The 23,966-nt window shown below is 43.8% G+C and overlaps 1 protein-coding gene across 1 annotated transcript; it reads right to left on the bottom strand.

Annotated features, from left to right (window-relative positions):
• Positions 1-1,156: 1,156 nt before the first annotated feature.
• Positions 1,157-13,957, bottom strand: LOC143764636 (uncharacterized). Its single transcript, XM_077250431.1, has 5 exons — positions 13,582-13,957; positions 9,533-9,637; positions 8,866-8,925; positions 3,124-3,189; positions 1,157-1,961 (listed from the first exon to the last, which is right to left on the bottom strand). Exons 1-5 carry the CDS (start codon positions 13,720-13,722, stop codon positions 1,890-1,892), a joined length of 444 nt encoding a protein of 147 aa, XP_077106546.1. The 5' UTR covers positions 13,723-13,957; the 3' UTR covers positions 1,157-1,889.
• Positions 13,958-23,966: the final 10,009 nt, after the last annotated feature.

The raw sequence follows: 23,966 nt of genomic DNA, 5'->3' as shown, positions 1-23,966 counted from the left end.
GCCTACACACAGACACACACATCCCCCACACAGCCACGCACACACCCTCAGACCTCCGCACACAGACACCGGCACAGACACGCACATCTTCTCCACACACACAGTCTCCGCCCTCACACACTCTTCCTCCTCCCAATCTGCAGCGTTTCTCGCACGCAACACTGCAGGATAACCGCAGATCTATTTAAACCTGCGGTTTTGCTGCGGATTTGACTGACACAATGGAAGTCAATGGGTGCAGAAACGCTGCAGATCCGGAAAAAGAATTGACATGCTGCGGAAAATAAAACGATGCAAATCCACGTGTGTTTTTCCGCAGCATGTGCACACCAATTCTGAATTTCCCATTGACTAACATTGGTTGTGCACTACACTGCGGATTTGATGCAGTTCCATGCGTTCAAAAACGCTGCGGATCCGCATCAAAATCCGCAACGAGGGCACATAGCCTTAATATCTTCCTCTGGGCAATTAATTTAACAAGGAGCCACATGAGCGATCCTGACGATTATGGAGGTCCAATTCAATTTACTGAACATGCGTCTGCTAATTATTATTATTTTTAGTCACTAAATATTGAGCAGAATTAAGTATGTTGAGCAGCGGATGTGTTAATATAAGCTACAATACGGCTTATTGTAACATGTATTTTTACCTGTACCAGCTAATCAAAACCATATAATGCACTGTTTTTTTTATAAAAACTAATCATATCCATCAAGTATAGAAGTACCTTAATCAACAGGTTCCCCCCATGCAACCCCCCCCCACAAAGTGCGATTGAACCACAAACCATCACAGAGTATAATAGCTTTCCAAACAAGACGTTCCTACAATTTTATGGCCACCCACCCAAGTACTGACTGATAAATAAAATGCTATGCGAGTCCTGAAAACACAGATGCAAGCAGGATGCCAGGTACGGGGTAGCCGTATAGTGAAGGACGCCACTATATTTAGCCCTCTGGCTGTCCAAGTCCACCCCAGAACAGCTGAAGAGCCGCATGTGGCACTCAGGCCGCAGTTTGCCCAGGTCTCCACTAGGCAAGCATATCTTTTGTTGTAATGATTTATAAATGGCACATGTTACACGTTATGAATACAGTTATTTTATCCATTAAGATTGTTCTGGAAATAACAACACTGCAAAATATAGTTTAGTTTCTCGAGAGAATTTTAATGAAAACATATGGGAGGAAAATGTTACTGGAATTTGGGAAATCCTATAATTCTGAACAATAAGAGTTGTGAACTAAAAAAAAAAAAGGTCAAACATCTTCAGTAAAGTAGTCCTAGCTGTACGCATGTTTCTTAAATGGTTGTACATACGGTTTCTTAAATAGAAATATTTTTTTAAACTTAAATTCTTTATAGTATACATTAACTACTTTATTCTGTAAATTAAGATCATGCTGAAAGAAGCAGTTTAAACCAGAGAACTAGTCTACATCTAGCCAAACAATTGTGAAATGTAGACAGTCATTAAAAAAAAAAAAAAAGGTTTGCCGGTTTCCAATAAATAGTGCTTAACCTGCAGCTAGAGTTCCTGCATACATTATACATTGAAGTGCTTGAGTATCAGTCTGAGCAAGCACTTTTATGTACAGTATGTGCACATATGGGAGTCCAGGAATAACTACTTCTATGATGAAGATGAAGCACACTCTACACAGACCATAGTTAGGCAGCATTTAAGAAAAGCCAATGTTCATTAATGCTATCAATGACCACAATCCTTTTTAGTGGAGGTAGTGAGTTGTCCTACTATGCAATTTCTCAGGGTCCTAGGATATGGAGAGGACTGCAGGAAAACAGGTAGTGGACAAAGATGCAGTTATTCCACTCTTAAGGCAAATTACAGTATCTGCATGCGATTTTGGACAATATCTTCATTGATCTTGTGTCCACTTCTTAATTAAAGATTCAAGTTTATCAGGATCAGCACCACAGAGATCATCAACCTGAAGGGTTAGAGACAAATATTTACGTGTCAATAAAGAAAGAATAGCTGAAGTAAAGCCCTGTAATTCATTTAAACATACCAGTTAAACAAAAATAAACTTATGTGTCATATTCAGTCTTTGCAGCCTTTCCACTCACTTCTATGTTTTCTTCATTTTGTGAAGGTAAGCACAAGTCATCGAATGTGACCTGAAAGCAGAATTTCCCAGGACTGCTTTGGAGTTGACTTCTGCTAACTCCTTACCTCCTGTCTTATTTTGCCTTAGCAATCCCACTAATGAATACCTACTGTATTATTTATTGTATCTATTGGCCTGAAGAATAATGTTGCTGGGTCATTTTGACAGCAAAATGAATGCCATAAAAAACAAAATAAAAGAACGGCAACAATGAGTGTATCTTTGCTTTCACCATTCTCCAGTACATTATATGTAGAGAGTGAATACAGTACATTTGCAGGACCCTGAAGGAGCCAGCTGGTGATGCAGACAGGGGGCAGAAGGTTCGCAGAGCTCCATCCCATATAATAAGGATTTTGTGCCAAAGTGGTTTTCCAGGCCAAGTGTAAAATGAAGTAATGAGTCCAATATGTGGTATCCTAACAGTGTTTAATAAGTACACTATTGGGATTCCACGCAGTTTTAGTGGGCGTCATGTGACCATTCATACATGAGCTTGTGGTCGCGTTCAGAAAGGTTTCTAGTACCCTTCTCTCAATACAATAAGACCAGGTGCCCACGATCTGGATGTAGCAGCGCTTTCAACGCAGCACATATTCACTGCGTTTAAAGAGCTGCTCTCTATTGAACACAGGTGAATCCGCATGAGTTCAATGAACCGTGTGAATTCACCGTGTCCAATACATTCTATTGGCGTCTCCACAAGACAAATTGATGTGCTGCGGTCTGGAAAGACACACTGCATGTCCGTCTCCGTGGGTGATCCGAAGGTGTCTATGGACGGATAATGGACATGGGATTCCTTGAAATTCCATCCACTATGGTGTAACATCTGGCCGCTGCGGGTTTGATGCTGCATAAGTACGCAGCGTAAAACCCGCAGCAACTCTGGATCGTGGGCACGTACCCTCATGCAACTAGCAATATTACACTGTTATAAGGATGTCCCAAACACTATAATTATGACATATGTAGACCATACCTTTTTTCCATCCTTGTAAAACTGAAAAGTAGGCATGGCTCTTATGCCACATTCCGCAGCTATATCCTGAAAAACATAAACCATGTATGTGAAGAAAAACTAAAGCTCATCCCTAGAGAACCGAGTGTACTGCTGAATGACAATGTGATATACAGACATGCAGACTTTTGGAGGGGTTTTCAGAACTTCACAGCATTGCGTCACCTCTGGTGTAGCTACACTAATATGCAAAGATGTGCCATAAACAGAATTTCAGAATCTCATTCCATTAAATGTTAACTAGGTTATTAAATCAGTGCGTATGGTTATCCTTTAAAATCTATTAACCCCTTAACGACCACCAATACGCCTTTTAATGTCGTCAATTAAGGGTACTTATGCCTTAGCGTTGCTTTTTAACGGCGTTGAGAAATAAGTGTATAGCGCCCCCCAGAGTCGGAATTTCTCTGGGGTCTTGGCTGCCGGGGGTAGCTGAGACCCCAGGATCATGATTCGGGTCGGTTTTTACTGACCCCAGTGTTGCAATCGCCGTTATTAACAGAATAACGGCGACCGCAAAACAAAAAAAAGTCCAATTTTACATTTAATTTCTCTCTCCTCTCATGTGACCGCACATCAGAGGAGAGAGAAATGGGGTCCCCGATCACCCCCCAGTACCTCCATTGTCCCGGCAACCCCCCGTGAAGTCTCCCGGGCCGCCGGCATCTTCTTCCTGTAGAAAATGGCGGGCACATGTGCAGTGCGCACCCGCTGAGATCTGCCTACCGGCACCCGGCAACAATAGAAAATGTTTCCTATTAGTTCATTTTGATTACTATGATAGATCATATCACAGTGATCAAAATAAAAAAAATAGTAAATCAAACCCTCCTTTAGTTAGGTGAAAATAATAAAATAAAAAATTTAATCACTGGTCAACTTTTAACCCTTACAACGTCCTAAAAAAAAATATGCTTCCAAAATTGTGCTGATGTACAGTAGACATATGGGAAATGTTACTTATTAACTATTTTTTGCGATATGACTCTGATTTAAGGGTACAAAAATTAAAATTTTAAAAATTGCAAAATTTTCAAAATTTTGCCAAATTTCCATTTTTGTCATAAATAAAAGCAAGTTATATCAAACAAATGTTACCACTAACATGAAGTACAATATGTCACGAAAAAAATCTCAGAACCAGTGGGATACATTGAAACGTTCTATTGCTATAACCTCATAAAGTGACAGTGGTCAGAAATGTAAAAATTGGATTGGTCATTACCGTATTTTTCGGACTATAAGACGCACCTGATTATAAGACGCACCCCCCAAATTTGGTGAAGAAAAAGAGAAAAAAATATTTTTTTTATGTTAATTGGGGGGTCTGTCTTATAATGCCAGTGTCCGTCTTACAAATCATATGTCCCTCATCCTGGCATCTATATAACCCCCATCCTTGTGCTGCTGGCAGACACATGCCCCCCTGTGCTGCTGGCAGACACATGCCCCCCCTGTGCTGCTGGCAGACACATGCCCCCCCTGTGCTGCTGGCAGACACATGCCCCCCCTGTGCTGCTGGCAGACACATGCCACCCCCCCTCTGCTGCTGGCAGACACATGCCACCCCCCCCTGCTGCTTGCAGACACATGATAAAATAACAAACACTTAACTCACCTTTCCCTGATGGCTCCGTGCTCACAGCCCCTCGGCTGCGCTTCCTGTTTCCCAGGCATCGGATCATGTGACCTGGGCACACAGTGATGTCATCACTGTGCTGTGCCGATCACATGATCGGATGTCAGCACAGGAAGCAACCGAGGAGCTGTGAGCACGGAACCATCAGGGGAAGGTGAGTAAAGTGTTATTTTATCATGTGCCTGCCAGCAGCACGGGGGGGGCAAGTACCTGCCAGCAGCACGGGGGGGGGGCATGTGCCTGCCAGCAGCACAGGGGGGGGCATGTGCCTGCCAGCAGCACAGGGGGGGGCATGTGCCTGCCAGCAGCACGGGGAGGGGAAAGCATGTGCCTGCCAGCAGCACAGGGAGGGGGAAGCATGTGCCTGCCAGCAGCACAGGGGGGCGTATAAGAGTGACCGGGGGCCATATCCATGATGGGAGGGGGGGGGAGATGCAGGCACATGTAATATTCCCTGCTCCCCTGTGAATCAACTCGGCACAGGTTCAGCACCGAGGTGATGGACAGCAGGTGCAGTGAATATTACATGAGGCTAATGAGCGGGAGCACAGAACCTCCTGCTGTCTCAGCAGCCTGCAGGCAGCCCACCCCAGCCCCCTGACACCACTCCAGTGCTGCTCCCCCTCCTTTACAGCACAGCACACAGATTCGGATTATAAGACACCCCCCCCCCCCCACTTTCCTCCAAGATTTTGGGGAACAAAAGTGCGTCTTATAGTCTGAAAAATACGGTAAGTACCAAATTGGCTCTGTCACTAAGAGGTTAATTAATAGATTAATGATCATCTCATGAAAAGATTAACCCCTTTTCCGAATAATACGCCCATGTCGCAATCCCTCCCTTTGATGTTGGTCCCGACGCTGAGCCCACATCTATCCCAGCACATGTAAGCTGTTTTAAACAGCGGACATGTGCCTCTAACAGCCGCGGGTGGAAACGCAATCCACCCGCGGCATTAAACTCACGCTTACCGGAAGCGCGCTGGAAATCACGCCCATCGGTGACCCCGTCACATGATCACGCATCTCCGATGAGTTGGCATGACAACCAGAGGACTCCAGCAGATTTCTATGGTTGTCACAGCCTGATTGCCACAAGTTGCCGCCTGGTTGTTGGCGCTCATAGCAAGTGAGCATTTCTGCTACACAGGTGATCTGATCATCGCCTGTGTGTGGCACAAGCGATCAGACAACTGCAGCTTCTAAGTTCCCATGGAGACTATTGAAGAAAGCAAAAAGTAAAAAAAAAAAAAAAAAAGTTTAAAAATATATATATAAAAAAATGTAAAATATAAAAGTTCAAGTCACCCCCCTTGCGCCCCATTCAAAATAGAAAAAAAAAAAAAAATCAAGCATACACATATTTGGTATCGGTGTTTTCAGAATCGCCTGATCAATATAAAAAAAATAATTAACCCGATCGCTAAACGGAGTAACGAGAAAAAAAATTCAAAACACCAGAATATCATTTTTTTGGTCACTGCTTCATTGCAATAAAATGCAATAACGGGCGATCAAAAGATCGTATCTGCACCAAAATGACAAATAAAAACGTCAGCTAGGCGCGCAAAAAATAAGCCATCAACCAGCCCCAAATCACGAAAAATGGAGAAGCTACTGGTCTCAGAAAATGGTGCCATTTTTTATTTTTAAATCAAAGTTTGGATTTTTTTTCACCACTTAAATAAAAAAAAAAAAAAGAACCTAGACATGTTTGGAGTCTATGAATTCGTAATGACCTGGAGAATCATAATGGCAGGTCACTTTTAGCATTTATTGAACATGGTAAAAAACAACTGAGGAATTGCACTTTTTTTTGTAATTTTACCATACTTGGAATTTTTTTCCCATTTTCTAGTACACAATATGTTAAAACCAATGATGTATTTCAAAAGTACATTTTGACCGAAAAATGAAAAAATGTATGGCTCTGGGAAGAAGGGGAGCAAAAAACGAAAACTAAAAAACAAAAATACCTCCGGTCGTTAAGGGGTTGTCCAGACTTATTTTTTTTTTACTATGGGCATAAAAACTAACAGCAGGTAGTTGCTAAAAGACGCATCTATCTGCCTGTTACACCGGCTATTCAATTGCTCCAGGTCAACAGAGCAGCTCTTCTTCTGGGCTGCACTGTTGACAGGCCGTGACTGCTAACGTTATATTGATTGACAGTTGGCTCCCACCAGTTAGGCCAGTGTTCCCCAACTCCGGTCCTGAAGAGCCACCAACAGGTCATGTTTTCAGGATTTCCTTAGTATTGCACAGGTGATGGAATTATTGCCTGTGAAGGTGATGCAATTATCACCTGGGCAATACTAAGGAAATCCTGAAAACATGACCTGATGGTGGCTCTTGAGGACCGGAGTTGGTGAACACGGAGTTAGGCAGTAGGGAGATAGATGTCAATCATCATGATGGTGGCAGACATTGCTCACAGAATTCCATTTTGTGCATTGAGATTTTACAATAGGATTGGTAATGTCAGAAGACTGTCATCAATCCCTTCACGACATATGATGTACATTTACGTCACATGTCGTGTCACTGACTTTAAAGCAGGCTTGCTTGTAGAGCCCACAATTTTCCCTTCAGATGATGGCTTATTTAATCAGCCATCATGTTCTTTAATATCACGGGAGGAAGCTCCACCTGCAGCTGCTAATCTGGATTAATAGGGATTAATACACATATTTGGTATTGCTGCGTTTGTTAAAGTCTGATTTTTCAAATCATGTAGTATAATAATCAGTAAACCGCGTGAGAAAAAAAAATATCAAGACACCAGAATTACACTTTTTTGGCCACAGCAACATTGCCAGAAAATTCAATGGGGCGATCAAAACATTGCATCTACCCCAAAATGGTATCAATAAAAATGTTAGCTCAAGCCATCACATAGCACAATATCCCGAAAATGTAAAATATTAAAATTATTTATATATATTGCTGGGGAGTGAAGGCGTTTAATGATCAACTTCGAATTAACGACAGGATCTCATGCAATTTTAATCTTTTGAGACCCCGTTGGATGTATCGAATCTTCACCATTTCCATGTGATTTGTGTAATAAACAGATACACTGATAAACACTTCTAATCTAAAATATAAAAGTAAGATCTAATGTTCTAATGTAAAACCTACACCACTGAAGAAACCGTAGGTAAGGAACAAGCAATCTATGAGGCTGAATTGGAAAAAGCACCATCATGCTTGTGAGGCGGTCTGTTGTGAATTCGCTTTTTGCTCCCTCTAGTGGTTACTAGTTTTTTGGACTCTGGTTTTTCTGTCATCCCTTTTATCCGCACCTGGGTCGTTAGTTAGGGGTGTTGCTATATAAGCTCCTTGGACCTTCAGTTCAATGCCTGGCAACGTAGTTATCAGAGCTAGTCTGCTGTGCTCTTGTCTACTGATCCTGGTTCCAGTTATATCAGCTAAGTCTGCCTTTTGCTTTTGCTATATGTTTTGGTTTTTGTATTTTTGTCCAGCTTGTTCCAAATCTATATCCTGACCTTTGCTGGAAGCTCTAGGGGGGCTGGTGTTCTCCCCCCGGACCGTTAGACGGTTCGGGGGTTCTTGAATTTCCAGTGTGGATTTTGACAGGGTTTTTGTTGACCATATAAGTTACCTTTCTTTATTCTGCTATCAGTAAGCGGGCCTCTCTGTGCTAAACCTGGTTCATTTCTGTGTTTGTCATTTCCTCTTACCTCACCGTTATTATTTGTGGGGGGCTTCTATCCAGCTTTGGGGTCCCCTTCTCTGGAGGCAAGAAAGGTCTTTTATTTTCCTCTACTAGGGGTAGCTAGATTCTCCGGCTGGAGCGTGTCATCTAGAACCAACGTAGGAATGATCCCCGGCTACTTCTAGTGTTGGCGTTAGGAGTAGATATATGGTCAACCCAGTTACCACTGCCCTATGAGCTGGATTTTTGTATTCTGCAGACTTCCACGTTCCTCTGAGACCCTCGCCATTGGGGTCATAACAGCGGTCACAAAGATGAAAATAGGATTGACTTTGAGGCATTTAATGATCTATGACAAGTGCATTAAAATAAAGCAACATCTTACCGCTGCAGTATCCACATCAACCTTGTATAGGAGGATAGCAGGGTATTTACAGGCGAGGGACTGCAGAACAAACACAAATGGTTAAACAAAGATCAAATTTAAAATAAAACGAATAAAACTCAAATTACTGACATAGCTACAGGTTTATTTGAAACCTAAGGCTGTATGCACATTGTGTTTATGCGCAAATTTATCACAAAACCTAAAGGGTTTCCCGATTCAGAAAACTGAGTGAGAATCCTGTTCGTCTCATGGACATGTTGCTTATTTGTGACTTGTAGCAGAATCAAGTCTGCGGAATGTGAATCCTTTCAGCATTTTTGCTGCAGATTTCACTCATTCTAATGAATGAGGAAAATGAATAACAATAAACAAATGCAAAAATTAGTAAAAACAGAGTGTATTTTATGCAGCATTTTTTGTGTCAACACATCAGTGTTTGCAGCAGATTTTTCTACTGCAAATATTGAATGTGTGCACATACCGTTATGGTATATTCACGCTGCGTCTTTTTCTGGCAGTCAAAAATATCCATTTTTCAAGCAGTAGCACAGGATCCAGCGAGATAGATACTGATACTTCTGCTGATCATTTCGATCATTTGCATCTCTTCTCCCACAGCTAGACAACCTTCTGAAGTAAAAAAAAATCTAAAGTTTTAACTTACCTCATAGAAAGGAGCTATTGTTTGACATGGTCCGCACCACGTAGCGGTGAAATCCACAACTATTAGTTTATTTCCACCACTTATAATAATTGCATTAAATTCGTCCTGTCAAAAGAAATCGATAGTGGCATATTACTGAAAGAATACTTTCATTCTAAAGTTATTACTAAAAATATAAAGCCGTCGGTATTCAAGCCTTTATCAAAACGCCTTAAAGAAAAATTTTAATTTTGCCTTTGGAGCGTGGTCCCACTTTAAGCCAAATGAGGATACCTATTTTGGAAATAGACAGAAAATACATAAATCCTGGTTTGACAGATACTCAAAAAAAAAGTAACAGATAAGCAATCAAATTCCAGCCTGCTTTTTTTCCCCCAGACTTTGAAAAACAAAATCAGTAAAGGTAAGGCCAGGCAAGGTAATCAGAGGGCATGTGCTAATGTACACTGCTCAAAAAATAAAGGGAACACTTAAACACAATGTAACTCCAAGTCAAATCACACTGTGAAATCAACCTGTCCAGTTATGAAGCAACACTGATTGACAATCAATTTCTCCTGATGTTGTGCAAACGGAACAGACAACAGGTAGAAATGATAGGCAATTAGCAACATAACACCTATAAAGAAGTGGTCTGCATTGGGTCATCCTTTTTGGCTGTTTTGGCCACTTTTGCATTTTGGCATTGCTCTCCTCCCCTGAGGTACAGTAGCATGAAGCAGTGTCTACAACCCACAGAAATTGCTCAGGTAGTGCAGCTCATTCAGGATGGCACATCAATGTGAGCTTTGGCAAGAAGGGTAGTTGTGTCTGTCAGCACAGTGTCCAGAGCATCGAGCAGATACCAGAAGACAGGCCAGTATACAAGGATACGTCGAGGGGGCCGAAGGAGGACAACAACCCAGCAGCATGACCACTCCTTCCTCATTCGTCCAAGGAGGAGCAGTGCCAGAGCCCTGCAAAATGACCTCTAGCAGGCCACTAACATCCATGTGTCTGCTCAAACTGTCACAAACAGACCCCATAAGGGTGGTATGAGGGCCCGACATCCACTAGTGGGTGTTGAGCTTACAGCCCAACACCGCGCAGGGCAATTGGCATTTGCTAGAGAAGACAAAAAGGCAGATTCGACATTGGCACCATGTGCTCTTCACTGATGAGAGCAAGTTCACACAGAGCTTGTGACAGATATGACAGAATCTGGTGACGCCGTGGAGAACGTTCTGTTGCCAGCAGCATCTTCCAGCATGACAAGTGGAGACAGTCAGCACAAAACGACTGTTCAAACCCAGTACAGGCACTCGGTGTTTCATGCCGGAGTCAATCATTTATATACACCTTCCCACCTGCTTGGTTTCCATCCATCTCCGCCCTTCTCTGACTCTATGAAGTTAGAGAGGTCAATAAAAGAGAAGGGGATTGGATATTGAGGTAAAACAAGCAGGTGGAAAGGTGTATACAAATAACTAGCCCTGCTATGAAGCACCGAGTGGTTGGACTTAGTTTGAACAGTCTTTCTGTGCTGACAGAGTCCCTCTAAGGTCCCACATAACCCCTTTAATAAGTGTAATGAATCACTAAGGCTACTTTCACACTAGCGACGTGCCGACGCAACGACGCTAGCGTTGAAAGCGCCGCACTTCAGGGGCAGCGGATGCAGTTTTTCAACGCATACGCTGCCCCATTGTGAGGTGCGGGGAGGAGGGGGCGGAGTTCCGGCCGCGCATGCGCAGTCGGAAATGGCGGACACGTCACACAAAAAAAGTTACATGTAGCGTTTTTTCCCCGACGATCCGCCACAACACGACGCATCGGTCGCACGACGGTTGCGACGTGTGGCAATCCGTCGCAATGCGTCGCTAATTCTAGTCAATGGAGAAAAAAACGCATCCTGCAAGCACTTTTGCAGGATGCGTTTTTTCTCCAAAACGACGCATTGTGACGGAGGCCAAAAGACGCTAGTGTGAAAGTAGTCTAAGTTGGATCTAATTTTCATCCATTTTGGTTTGTTTTAGTCATCAGGGTAGCATACATTTTTTATTCATATGCAAGAAAAATCAATTTCAAGCTTCTCCAACTGAATTAAAAGTAAAAACAGTGAAGAGGTCCTCATTTCTTTGCAGTTCATAACAGCGCCTTAGACTATAATAGGGAATAAAACGCATCCATGAAAAACGGATGTGTGAACAAGGCTTTCCATAACCTTGCTCTATGCACCAGTAGTAGAGAAAGTAGCATAAAAGCTATTTTTCCTGATAGTCTAGGGCAGTGTATCCCATACCCCATCCCCCCAACACATCACTCAGGATTTCCTTAGGCTTGTACAGGTGAGAGAACCTGTAGCAGTTTCTGACGCCTTAATAGTAATTCCATCAGCTTTGTAATACTAAGGAACTCCGGAAATCATGATCTGTTGGGGCCACGAGGACTGCAGTTTAGGAAACATTGATATAGGTCAATATCAGTATATTCAGTGTCAGACCACGATCATACATTCAGTATTTGGCCTTTGTAAGCCAAAATCAGGAGTGGGTGATAAATACAGAAGTAGTGACGTGTTTCTATTCACTTTTCCTCTAAGGGTATGTGTCCACGTTCAGGATTTGGTCAGGATTTTTCATCAGTATTTGTAAGCCAAAACCAGGAGTGGAACAAATAGAGGAAAAGTATAATAGAAACATATGCACCACTTCTGCATTTATCATCCACTCCTGGTTTTGGCTTACAAATACTGATGTAAAATCCTGACCAAATCCTGATGCAATCCTGAACGTGGACACATACCCTAATTGTCCCACTACTGGTTTCGGCTACAAATACTAAACAATGCTGAACTTTGTTTTCTTATTTCTAATTTTTTTTTCTGTTTAATACAAGTTTAAACTACAAACATCACAATAATAAGATACAATGCAGTGAGGTGCTCTGAAGTGAATACACGTAAAAGCAGCTACAAAAATGATAAAATTGGCACAAAAGTGGGCGCTGAAGTGTTACTGAAAGGGTTAGATGACTCTAGGGCACTGAGCTCACAATGGAGACACACAATGGTGCCCCACATCTAATTCGGGTCAGCATAGCCTGGCCTACATGGATTCTGAGTAGAGATGAGCAAATTTGACTGGGTCCCTGTTTATTCGGTAAGGTATAGTGCTATCTGCAGAAGGAACAAGGATCGCGCCAGCTGATCAGCTCCGCAGCTACATTTGTCACGGCTCTGTGACAGTCACAACACATGCATGGAGAGCCTGTTGTGACAGCCATGACACATGCATCTGCGGAGCCGAACAGCCGGCGCTCCATGTATCCGGTCTCCCTCTGCAGCTTATTCAGTAAGCGCTATAGTTTGCCGAATAAGCAGGGACCCGATCAAATTTGCTCATCTCTAGTTCTGAGAATCAGAACTGGCATCATAGCGGGCAAACATTCGATTTTAACGGTGCGAATAAGTAACTGAAGTTCTTAATGACTTTGGGCCACTGATTTCACACCACCATTGGCTATTTGATGCCAGTTCTGATGCCCAGATCCCATTTGGGCAAGGTTGGAGTGACCTGCGCTTAATGTGGGCCATCACTATCTATGTAATGGTGGTGGGAGATCTGTGGCCTAAAAGTCATTTAACCCCTTAAAAACACCAATTATTCAAATCTGTGAAAATTGGCTATTCACCCACTTTGATGCCAGTTCTGAAGCCCAGAACCCCTTTTGGGGGCCAGGCTGGAGTGACCTGAATTTGATGTGGGGCATCACTATCTGGGTGTCTGCATTCTGGCCCAAAGTCATTTAACCCTTTCCATCAGGCCCTCCGGTGCCCATTTTTGTGCAAGTTTTAAAAGAAAAAAATTAGCCAAGGGTTTTGTCATCGGTCCAAACACAACTGCAGGGGAACACTGCACCAAGACTGTGTGGTAGAAGCCAGACACTGCCAATGTGTGCCGGCATCACTCCTCCAGGAGCCTCACAGAAGAGGCCACCTGAGGTATTCTCCCCCAGCAAGAGAGGGGTTAAACATGACAGTGCCCAGGCCCTCACCGTCCAGTACCTACCAGGTTCTCCACATGCGACACCATGATGGCAGGCGGCCTCTTCCTTCCTTCCCTCCTCGCTGTATGGTGACAGTGCACAGTGCAGTGTGTGGGCGGGAATACTAGGCTGGCCCTCTGGCTGCCTGTGAGAGCTGCAGCCATTACACGTCACTCTCCTCAGCTCCTGTGGGTGTGGGGATTCTGGCAGCTGCTCCCAGCTCAGCTGAGCTTCATGTGTTTCCATGACTAGCATTGTGTGCACACCTACGACAAACTCTGGTCTCCTGTACCGCCATTAGCGATAACCTCAGCTTATGCTGCCAGGAACACACCCTGTGCTCAGCAAGCCAGAGCTTGTGGTGAGGCAGAGGCCGTGACAGGAAAGTTCCCAGCAGCCAGAAGTAGGAGTGTTACTGTATATTTGTAGACTGGCTCCCTCCTATTAGAAATGACATGCAATCTTGTGCTGCTGACAGGCAATGTCTTCATGCTTTGCGCCAGATTTACACTTTTTGGCTGCTTGCTCAACAAGGTGGCATATTACGGTGATCAAAAAGAGGGATTACTGGCACACAATAAGCCTATGTTCACAATACGGGTTATGCTGGGATCACACTTGCGAGAAACTCGCACGAGTCTCGCATCTCAATACCTGGCACTGCCGCCGACACTCGGACCGGAGTGCTCACTTGCATAGAAATACATGCAGCCGCACGCTCCGGTGCCGAGTGCCGACGGCAGTACCGCGTATTGAGATGCGAGACTCGTGCGAGTGTGACCCTGGCCTTACAGGTATATCCTCAGATGTATGTCTAATCCTATACAATAGCGCATGCTCTCAACCCCTCCTTTTACTGGATAGGGCTTTATGGAAAAAATGTGGACTGCAAGCTTTCCAGCAGATTCTTAAGCCACGTTAAGTATTTTACCTCAGTATTTGTAAGCCAAAACCAGGAGAGGAACAATCAGAGGAAAAGTATAATAGATACATGTCACCACTTCTGTATTTATCACCCACTCCTGGTTTTGGCTCATGTCAGGAAATAGGAAGTTCTGACTACTTCAATTACACATACAGAGCTCCCAGCTGCAGTTTCATGTGCCTGCGTGTGTAATCTTAAACCATTTCCCCCTCCTTCAAGAATTTTTATGGTTTTGAGCTGCAAAAGCAAATCGCTTTAAACTCCTCATTGCTCCCCCTGAATACCAGCCAAAACTGGTACAGAAAGCATGGGATTCTATTGTTCTTTTCAAGTTATATATATTGGCACCAATCAGGGCTAGAGATACAAGGGTTACATATTCCGGATGTCCATCGAGATATCTATAACTCCCTGAAATCACTAGAAGCTAAACTCAACGAGTGCAAGGAGCGGGATTCTCCGTACGTGGTGCACCTCCTGATCATTGTGTCTTTCGTATACGAGGTTCACACAGCGAGCTAGGTATAAAAATGGTTTTCATAACTCTAAGAAAAGGGGAGGATTTAGCCTCTAAGTGAAGTCACCACAGGGGGAGTGCCTAGGTTTTAGGCTGGGAAATGAGTGAAGCAGCAGTCTTCATGCGTCTTTTGTCCGGGGTCTAGCTGAGAGGGGTGATGCATCTGGATAGATGCTCGCCCATCCCCCACAGCACACGGCCAGCCATGAGATGAAATGACAACGCAATGTAAGTGTTCTCTTCAACTTTAATCCCATTTTATTTGTACTTACTGGACTAGCGGTGCTGGGATTTGTGAGTACAGATTATGATAGACCAGTACAAAATGACAAGGGTTTTAATGGAAGCACCTATTGCTGAGGTGTATTGACCCTGCATGATATGCTTACCCATTCCCCTTATACAGGTGCTTCTCACAAAATTAGAATATCATCAAAAAGTTAATTTATTTCAGCTCTTCAATACAAAAAGTGAAAAATATGTTATATAGAGTCATTACAAACAGAGTGATCTATTTCAAGTGTTTATTTCTATTAATATTGATGATTATGGCTTACAGCCCATGAAAACCCAAAAGTAATTATCTCAGTAAATTAGAATAATTAACAAAAAACACCTGCAAAGGCTTCCTAAGGGTACTTTCACACTTCCATCGGTATGGGGCCGTCGCAAACCGTCGGCCCGACGGACGTTGTGCTAAATTTAGCACAACGTGGGCAGCAGATGCAGTCTTACGACGCATCCGCTGCCCAGTGTGATGAGCGGGGAGGAGGGGGCGGAGTTCCGGCTGCGCATGCGCGGTCGGAAAAAGCGGAACCGACGGACAAAAAAAGTTGCATAGAACTTTTTTTGTGCATCGCATCCACCAAAACACGACGCATCCATTGTACGACGGATGCGACATGTGCCCATCTGTCGCGATCCGTCGCTTATTCAAGTCTATGGGCAAAAAACGCATCCTGCAAGCACATTTGCAGGATCCGTTTTTTGCCCATAATGACGGATTGCGACGGAGCAAAAAAGACGGAAGTGTGAAAGTACCCTAAGTGTTTGAAAAGGTCCCTTAGTCTGTTTCAGTAGGCTCCACAATCATGGGGAAGACTGTTGACTTGATAGATGTCCAGAAGGCAGTCTTTGACACATTCCACAAAGTGGGTAAGCCACAAAAGGTCATTGCTAAAGATGCTGGCTGATCACAGAGTACTGTATCCAATCATATTAATGGAAAGTTGAGTAGAAGGAAAAAGTATGGTAGAAAAAGGTGGACAAGCAACCTGGATAACCGCAGACTTGAAAGGATTGTTAAGAAAAGGCCATTGAAAAATTTGGGGGAGAGTCACAAGGAGTGGACAGCTGGTGGAGTCATTGCTTCAAGTGCCACCACACACAGATGTCTCCAGGACATGGGCTTCAAGTGTAGCATTCCTTGCAACTCATGACCAATAAACAATGCCAGAAACATCTCACCTGAGCCAAGGAGAAAAATAACTGGACTGTTGCTCAGTGTTCCAAGGAGTTGTTTTCTGATGAAAGTAAATTTTGCATTTCATTTGGAAATCAAAGTCCCAGAGTCTGGAGGAAGAGTGGAGAGGCACACAATCCAAGCTGCTTGAGGTCTAGTGTGAAGTTTCCACAATCAGTGATGGTTTGAGAAGCCATGTCATCTGCTGGTGTAGGTCCACTTTATCAAGACCAAAGTCAGCGCAGCCAGCTACCAGGAAATTTTAGTGCACTTCATGCTTCCCTCTACCGATAAGCTTTTTGGAGATGGAAATTTCATTCTCCAGCAGGACTTGGCACCTGTCCACACCACCAAAAGTACCAATACCTGGTTTAAAATCAACAGTATCACTGTGCTTGATTGGTCAGCAAACTCACCTGACCTCCATGCCACGCTGAATTGGTGCAGTAATTGATGCAAAAGGAGCCCCGGCCAAGTATTCAGTGCATTTACTGAACATACATTTCAGTAACAAATTGCATTCTCCAGCAGGACTTGGCATTGGCCCACTCTGCCAAAAGTACCAATACCTGGTTTAAAAACAACAGTATCACGGTGCCTGAATGGCCAGCAAACTCGCCTGACCTTAACCCCATAGATTCTCTTGTCAAGAGAAAGATGAGAGACACCAGACCCAAAAATGCATATGAGCTGAAGGCTTCTATCAAAGCAACTTGGGCTTCTGTAACACCTCAGCAGTGCCACAGGCTGATCGCCTCCATGCTACGCTGCATTCATGCAGTAATTGATGCAAAAGGAGCCCCAACCAAGTATTGAGTGCATTTACTGAACATACATTTCAGTGGGCCAACATTTCTGATTTTAAAATCTTTGTTCAAGCTCTTGTTAAAAAGTATTCTAATTTACTGAGATAATGACTTTTGGGTTTTCATTGGCTGTAAGCCATAATCATCAACAGTAACAGAAATAAACACTTGAAATAGATCACTCAGTTTGTAATGACTATATAATATTTGAGTTTTAATTTTTGTATCGAAGAACTGAAATAAATTAACTTTTTGATGATATTCTAATTTTGTGAGAAGCACCAGTATATCATTTAATGCGATTGGTTTACTCCTAAATTACATCAGAATCAAACATTTAAAGGACAAGGTTTTCCATGTGCTTGTTCATGTAAACTCAATCCCCTGATGACGCCAGGTTGTCTGGTGAAACATGTTGGGGAGGCTTTGTATTGTAATTTATTAGCGTCAGTCAGATGTTTATGGTAATATAGCAATATAGGATAGGGTAGGTTGCGGCCCCACCAAACTAATTCTGATACCATGATAGGGTGCTTAATAAGAATGGAACACTGAATCTAATGGTGACTACAATGATAGAAAATGGTACTATACCCGAGTGTCCTTAAACACATACTAATTTATGCAAATTTTAGATTATTCCTCTTAAATAGTATGCAGTATGTTGCAGTGCCCAGTACGAAGCAGTGCCCTATATTTTAGTGCCTGTACATTGTAATGCCGCTACATTACACCCAGCTCATGCTTCTGGAGACATACACCCCGTAAATTAAGTGGCCTCTCAGCGCTACAGAAATGTCAAACATGTGGGCTTTAAATGTCGTTTATTCGCACTGGGGCTCAGAAGGGAGGGGGGCAGTCAGAATTTGTTGGATTTCTTCTAGGGGCAAGGAGCCATAGCACTTTTCCAGAGTTTTTGCGCTACCAGTAACGTGGAAGCCCCCTATATTTCCATCAACAGATGATGGACTTGAATGGGGACTCGGTTTTTTTGAGAATTGAGTTGAAGCTTTTATTGAGAACATTTTACATGACATTTTGGATCACATTTATCCTGTGCTCTACACTGAGCACTTACATCGGGTTTCCATGTAGATCTCTGAATGATTCATAAGAAACCCCTGAGAAATCCATTCACTATAATGAGGCAGCAGAGTTACTCTGGTCCTTGTCTGGCCTTGGTCAGCTGGGTCCTTTTCAGAGATTCATTAAACAGCACACTTAAAAAGAGGGAGACCACTGGGTCATAGGCCAGACGGCATTCACAGTGCCTCCATCTGCCTCATTATGGGGATTCTTCTGCAAGATTCCTTCAGAATTAGGTATTTCCGTGATTTACACGGAAACCTCGGTGTATGCATTCAGCACCAAGCGCACTATACATGTGAGACAAGCCTTACTGAGAGCTTTGTGAGGCAGAGTGAACAAATCAAGTGCAGTTCAAGAATTTGTTTTATTTAATTTTAAAACATTCCTTGTGTGGTAAAAGTGATTAGACAACTTTAGTCTTCAGGATGATGTGATTACAGCGATGCCACACACTTTTTACATGCATACTTTTTGATACAAAACACTTTTTATTGTGCATCGCCATATATTGAGAGCTGAAATTTTCCTATATATCGGTCAATAAGAGTCATGTGAGAGCGTGTTTTCTGCAGGACAAGTTGTGGTACTATTTTCGGGCACAACACATTTTTTGATCGCTTTCTAGTTAAAGCTTCTAGACCCTCCATGGGACTTTTAATTTTATTACTCTGATCCCTGGTATAATGCATTACAATACATAAGCACTGCAATGCATCATAGTTGTCAGTCTTACACTGACAGAACACCTTGCCATGGTCTAATAGGCCACCATAGCAAGCAGAATTGGAGGACATCATGTGATGTCTGGTTGCCATGACTATCATCTGGCCCCACAATTGTGGCACTACCCTTATCCCTGATGAAGCCAACGCTGTGGCGACACGCGTCGGGTCTCTGACCCTCCTTGGACCTCTGATTTGGTTTGCATACTCTCTGGACATGTTTTATGAGATCTTTATTATGGATGTCTCTTTCAGTGCTTAATCTAATTTGGTACATGCTAATTATTACTAGGGCCACAGGGAATTTGTATCTCGGTATGTTGTTCTATCTTGGGTCATACATACCATCTGCTCTTTTGCAAAGCTATGGTGCATAGTGTTATTGAGATCATTTCGGCTGGTGATACATGACTGCATTTCTGATGTCTAACTAACTCATAACCCTTAAATAGACCCGTATAATAGCAACTCATTTTGCTGTAATAGGCTACCTCTCATGTTTATATTTGATATAGGATTCTACCTTTGACAGTGTATTAACACATCCTTATTGGTGCCTTCTGGGTAATCTTTATGTGTTGTTAGACAACTATGTTTTCATTCACAGCGGTTTGCTCAATATTGCAAGCATCCAAGTGACTAATATATGTAAAACACCTGTGGCCTGTCGTGCACTGTATATATTTTTGTAACGGATTGACTGCCTGCAATGTCCACCTGCTATTCTTATAAGCACTTGTCCTGAGGATATTCATTTGGGTATTGCAATACCACTACTATTGACACTTGATTCTTGTGTCTGGGTCCTAGGCGGGTCTACCGCATAATGGGGTTGTCTGTTAATTGTTTTTAATGTTTTTAATCCAATATTGTTGTGTGTTTTTTGGACTCTAATAAAAAATATTAAGTAATACATTACATATTGAGGGTGTTCCCCAGTTTTCGGTATGTCTCTTTTCTTCTTAGTCTAATTCAATATTGGCATACCTTGGGCAGATCCCCTTTTTGTCTTTTTGTTGATGGTGCCCTCCACCCCTTGTCTTTTTCATCGTGTGATGTCTGGTTGCCATGACTATCATCTGGCCCCGCAAAAGTGGCACCCCAGGAGTCCAGATGCCATAATGGTGTTGCCTTCCTCACGGGGAGGGTGATGTTATGCCTGGAGATAAGGAGGGATCCCCTTGTCAGGTAATGCAAACATACAACACCTTCCTGACTCCAGACCCGATGGGGGAGCTCTAAACCCAGTTTCAGGGGAACTTCCCTATAAGTTCTGGTCTGGAGGCGGGGTTAGGGAGTTCAGTGTGAGACGGCAAAGGGAGAGGAAGCATGTGAGGAGAGAGACTGTGAGTGGAGCTGCGATTGAGCTCTTCCCAGTATTAAGCGCAAAAGAAACCGCATACCGGAGTCCGTGGTTGCATGGGTATTAAAAGGCCCAGCAATTAGAACCGGAGGGCAGGAGATTGCAAATCTCTCATCCCATCTTACACCTGGAGGCACCACAGCAAGTCAGGAGCCTGGGGACGCCAGTGAGAAGACACTGTCCATGAAAGGTTCATGCTGTCAACCATACAGGTTAGGAGTAACAGACACTGAGAGGAACTTGTGTAAAGCTTCAGGCAGCAAAGGGACAGAATTCAGCGCAGAAGGAAGGCCTCCAAACCCACCTGCCTAGGTGGATCCCAAGTTACCTCCAGGCTGCCTGGAGCCCATGAACACCTGTAGCCTGTGATCCGGACTGTACCTACAATTCACCAGGAAACTGCGATCCCTGTGTCCTACAATTTTTCCTGCGCCCTCAGTCCTGCACCCCACCGTCTATCATCCTTTACTAACTGCATTGGTAGCATGGGGACTAAGCTCTACCTGTGGGGAGCTATACCAACACTGCTGCAACACCATCAGCCCCAGTGGTCCCTTTAACCCCTTCACCCCCGGAGCTTTTTCCGTTTTTCCGTTTTCGTTTTTCGCTCCCCTCCTTCCCAGAGCCATAACTTTTTTATTTTTCCGTCAATATGGCCATGTGAGGGCTTATTTTTTGCGGGACGAGTTGTACTTTTCAACGACATCATTGGTTTTAGCATGTCGTGTACTAGAAAACGGGAAAAAAATTCCAAGTGCAGTGAAATTGCAAAAAAAGTGCAATCGCACACTTGTTTTTTGCTTGCCTATTTTGCTAGGTTCACTAAATGCTAAAACTGACCTGCCATTATGATTCTCCAGGTCAGTACGAGTTCATAGACACCTAACATGACTAGGTTATTTTTCACCTAAGTGGTGAAAAAAAATTCCAAACTTTGCAAAAAACAAAACAAAACAAAATTGCGCCATTTTCCGATACTCGTAGCGTCTCCATTTTTCGTGATCTGGGGTCAGGTGAGGGCTTATTTTTTGCATGCCGAGCTGGCGTTTTTAATGATAGCATTTTGGTGCAGACACGTTCTTTTGATCGCCCGTTATTGCATTTTAATGCAATGCCGTGGCGACCAAAAAAACGTAATTCTGGCGTTCCGATTTTTTTTCTCGTTACGCCGTTTTGCGATCAGGTTAATGCTTTTTTTTTATTGATAGATCGGGCGATTCTGAACGCGGCGATACCAAATATGTGTAGGTTGGGCGCTTTTTTTATTGATTTATTTTGATTGGGGCGAAAGGGGGGTGATTTAAACTTTTATGTTTTTTTTTTTTTTTTCACATTTTTAAAAACTTTTTTTTTTTACTTTTGCCATGCTTCAATAGCCTCCATGGGAGGCTAGAAGCAGGCACAGCCCGATCGGCTCTGCTATGCAGCACCGATCATAAGATCGCTGCTACACAGCAGAATTGCAGGTGTGCTGTGAGCGCCGACCACAGGGGGGCGCTCACAGCCACCGGCAATCAGTAACCATAGAGGTCTCAAGGACCTCTATGGTTACTGTCCTGATGCATCGCCGACCCCCGATCATGTGACGGGGGTCGGCGATGCGCTCATATCCGGCCGCACGGCCGGATGCGGTAGTTAAATGCCGCTGTCTGTGTTTGACAGCGGCATTTAACTAGTTAATAGCGGCGGGTGATCGCGATTTCACCCGCCGCTATTGCGCGCACATGTCAGCTGTAAGAAACAGCTGACATGTCGCGACTTTGATGTGCGCTCACCGCCGGAGCGCACATCAAAGCGGGGGTCCCGACATGTGACGTACTATACCGTCACATGTCGGGAAGGGGTTAAGCAGTGTTGGCCATCCCTGGCCGAGTACCACAGGTGGTGTCACAAATATTCCCCCATTGGCTTTATTTTTCGCTTCCCCTCATCATTTTTGTTGGACACCCAGAGCCACGGACCAGGTCTCCGCTTCCGTGACCACCCCTTTAAGTACCGCCAGACCCGACCTGACTACCCCACGGTCCTAGCGGGCGCTCCACAATGACATCACAGGCGTGCCAATTAGACAGGAGAGGGAGCCCCCCTCCCTCTTCTACCCTCCTAAATGCTGTGATCAATATTTATTGCAGGATTTAGGGGGTTAAATAGCCGTGGGTGGTGCAGGTTGTGACAGCCGGAGCTTGGCGATCTGGCAGGCACAGCTTGTGTGCTGTGCACGATCTCCATGACGCAACTTGTGCCCGTAGCCCCAGATCAGGTTGCGTATGCTTATTGGATGACAGAGGAAGATTACTTCCTTTGTCTAACCACCTAGATGTTTCAGTTGCATCTGCAACTTATTCATTGATGCATCTAAGGTGTCTAAGCAGTATATGTCTATAACATGAAATAATAATTAGCAATATGGACGGTTAATTGTAAATTGCTTATATTACGATGATAATAATCTGCACAAGTGCTTAGATCTTCTACCAAGCCATGTGCAATTTTATTTTTAACTTTGCAAAAGGTCAAAAATAGCCTGTATGGACTACTGGATAACTGACAAGTGCAACCCTGTTTACGTGATGCCGATGTCATTGCAGGTTCTTTACCTTTCTTGTCACACCTGGGATAATGAACACTTAGAGACAGTCGACTCCTCCCAGTCTCAGGCCGGCGTTCCATGATTACAGGAGTGAGTGAGAGGGGCCCGACCCTGCATGATACCGGGCCTGCCTGCAGGGGCCCCCCTCCACCTCTGGGCCCTGGAGCAGTGCCATCAACAGTATGTCTGCCCCTGGCTGGGGGCCCCTAGGGCAGCGGGGGCCCCAGGCAGCTGCCTAGTCTGCCTGCCCCTAACGCCGGCCCTGCTCAGATTGTCCGAGCTGCCAATCAAAGCACTCACAGCTTTAGCACGCCCCTGTAGCAGATTGAATGGCTGAACTGTCAGTAACTGTATTCCAGACACCCTGAGGGGTTTAATCTGTGACAAGCAAGAAGTAGAAAGCAAAAGGACAGGAGTAGACCATACTACAAAGGTCTTTATTTTAAGCAAATATGGAAACACATAGGTTTGGATAGAATCTGTAGATGCAAAGCATTTTTATTTTTACTGACGAGGGTCAAACTGAAGGATAGTCCCATGTTCTCGCCATGATGTCAATCTTTGCATATCAGTTGTCATCTTGAGACAACCCCTTTAACCTTTATCGTGCAGCTTTTGTGGCATCCTTTGATGAGGTATTTGAGCCAGAGCCAAGAATGCATTCAATGTAAAGAAATATGAAGTAATGGCTAAAAGCTGCACGTCAATCTGCTATAAGGGTTTACTTAGTCAGCTGCGGTTGAGGTAGGCACAGGAAGCGTTTTTTATAAAAATGTCCTGTCAGGTTTATTAAACTCCATAAACCTGCTTAAGCATAAGCAAAAGATAGCCTTCTCCAGCACAAAGTGAAAACAAACAGAAAGTAAACAGTCCATATAGTACTGTTGGTCCGCCTGCTCAGGTCAGTGTCTTTCAGCAAACACACTGGAGGCTC

The sequence above is a fragment of the Ranitomeya variabilis genome, chromosome 1 (genome assembly GCF_051348905.1).
Source record: "Ranitomeya variabilis isolate aRanVar5 chromosome 1, aRanVar5.hap1, whole genome shotgun sequence".
In the NCBI taxonomy this organism is placed as follows: Eukaryota; Metazoa; Chordata; class Amphibia; order Anura; family Dendrobatidae; genus Ranitomeya; species Ranitomeya variabilis.
This window is presented reverse-complemented; position numbering and strand designations above follow the sequence as displayed.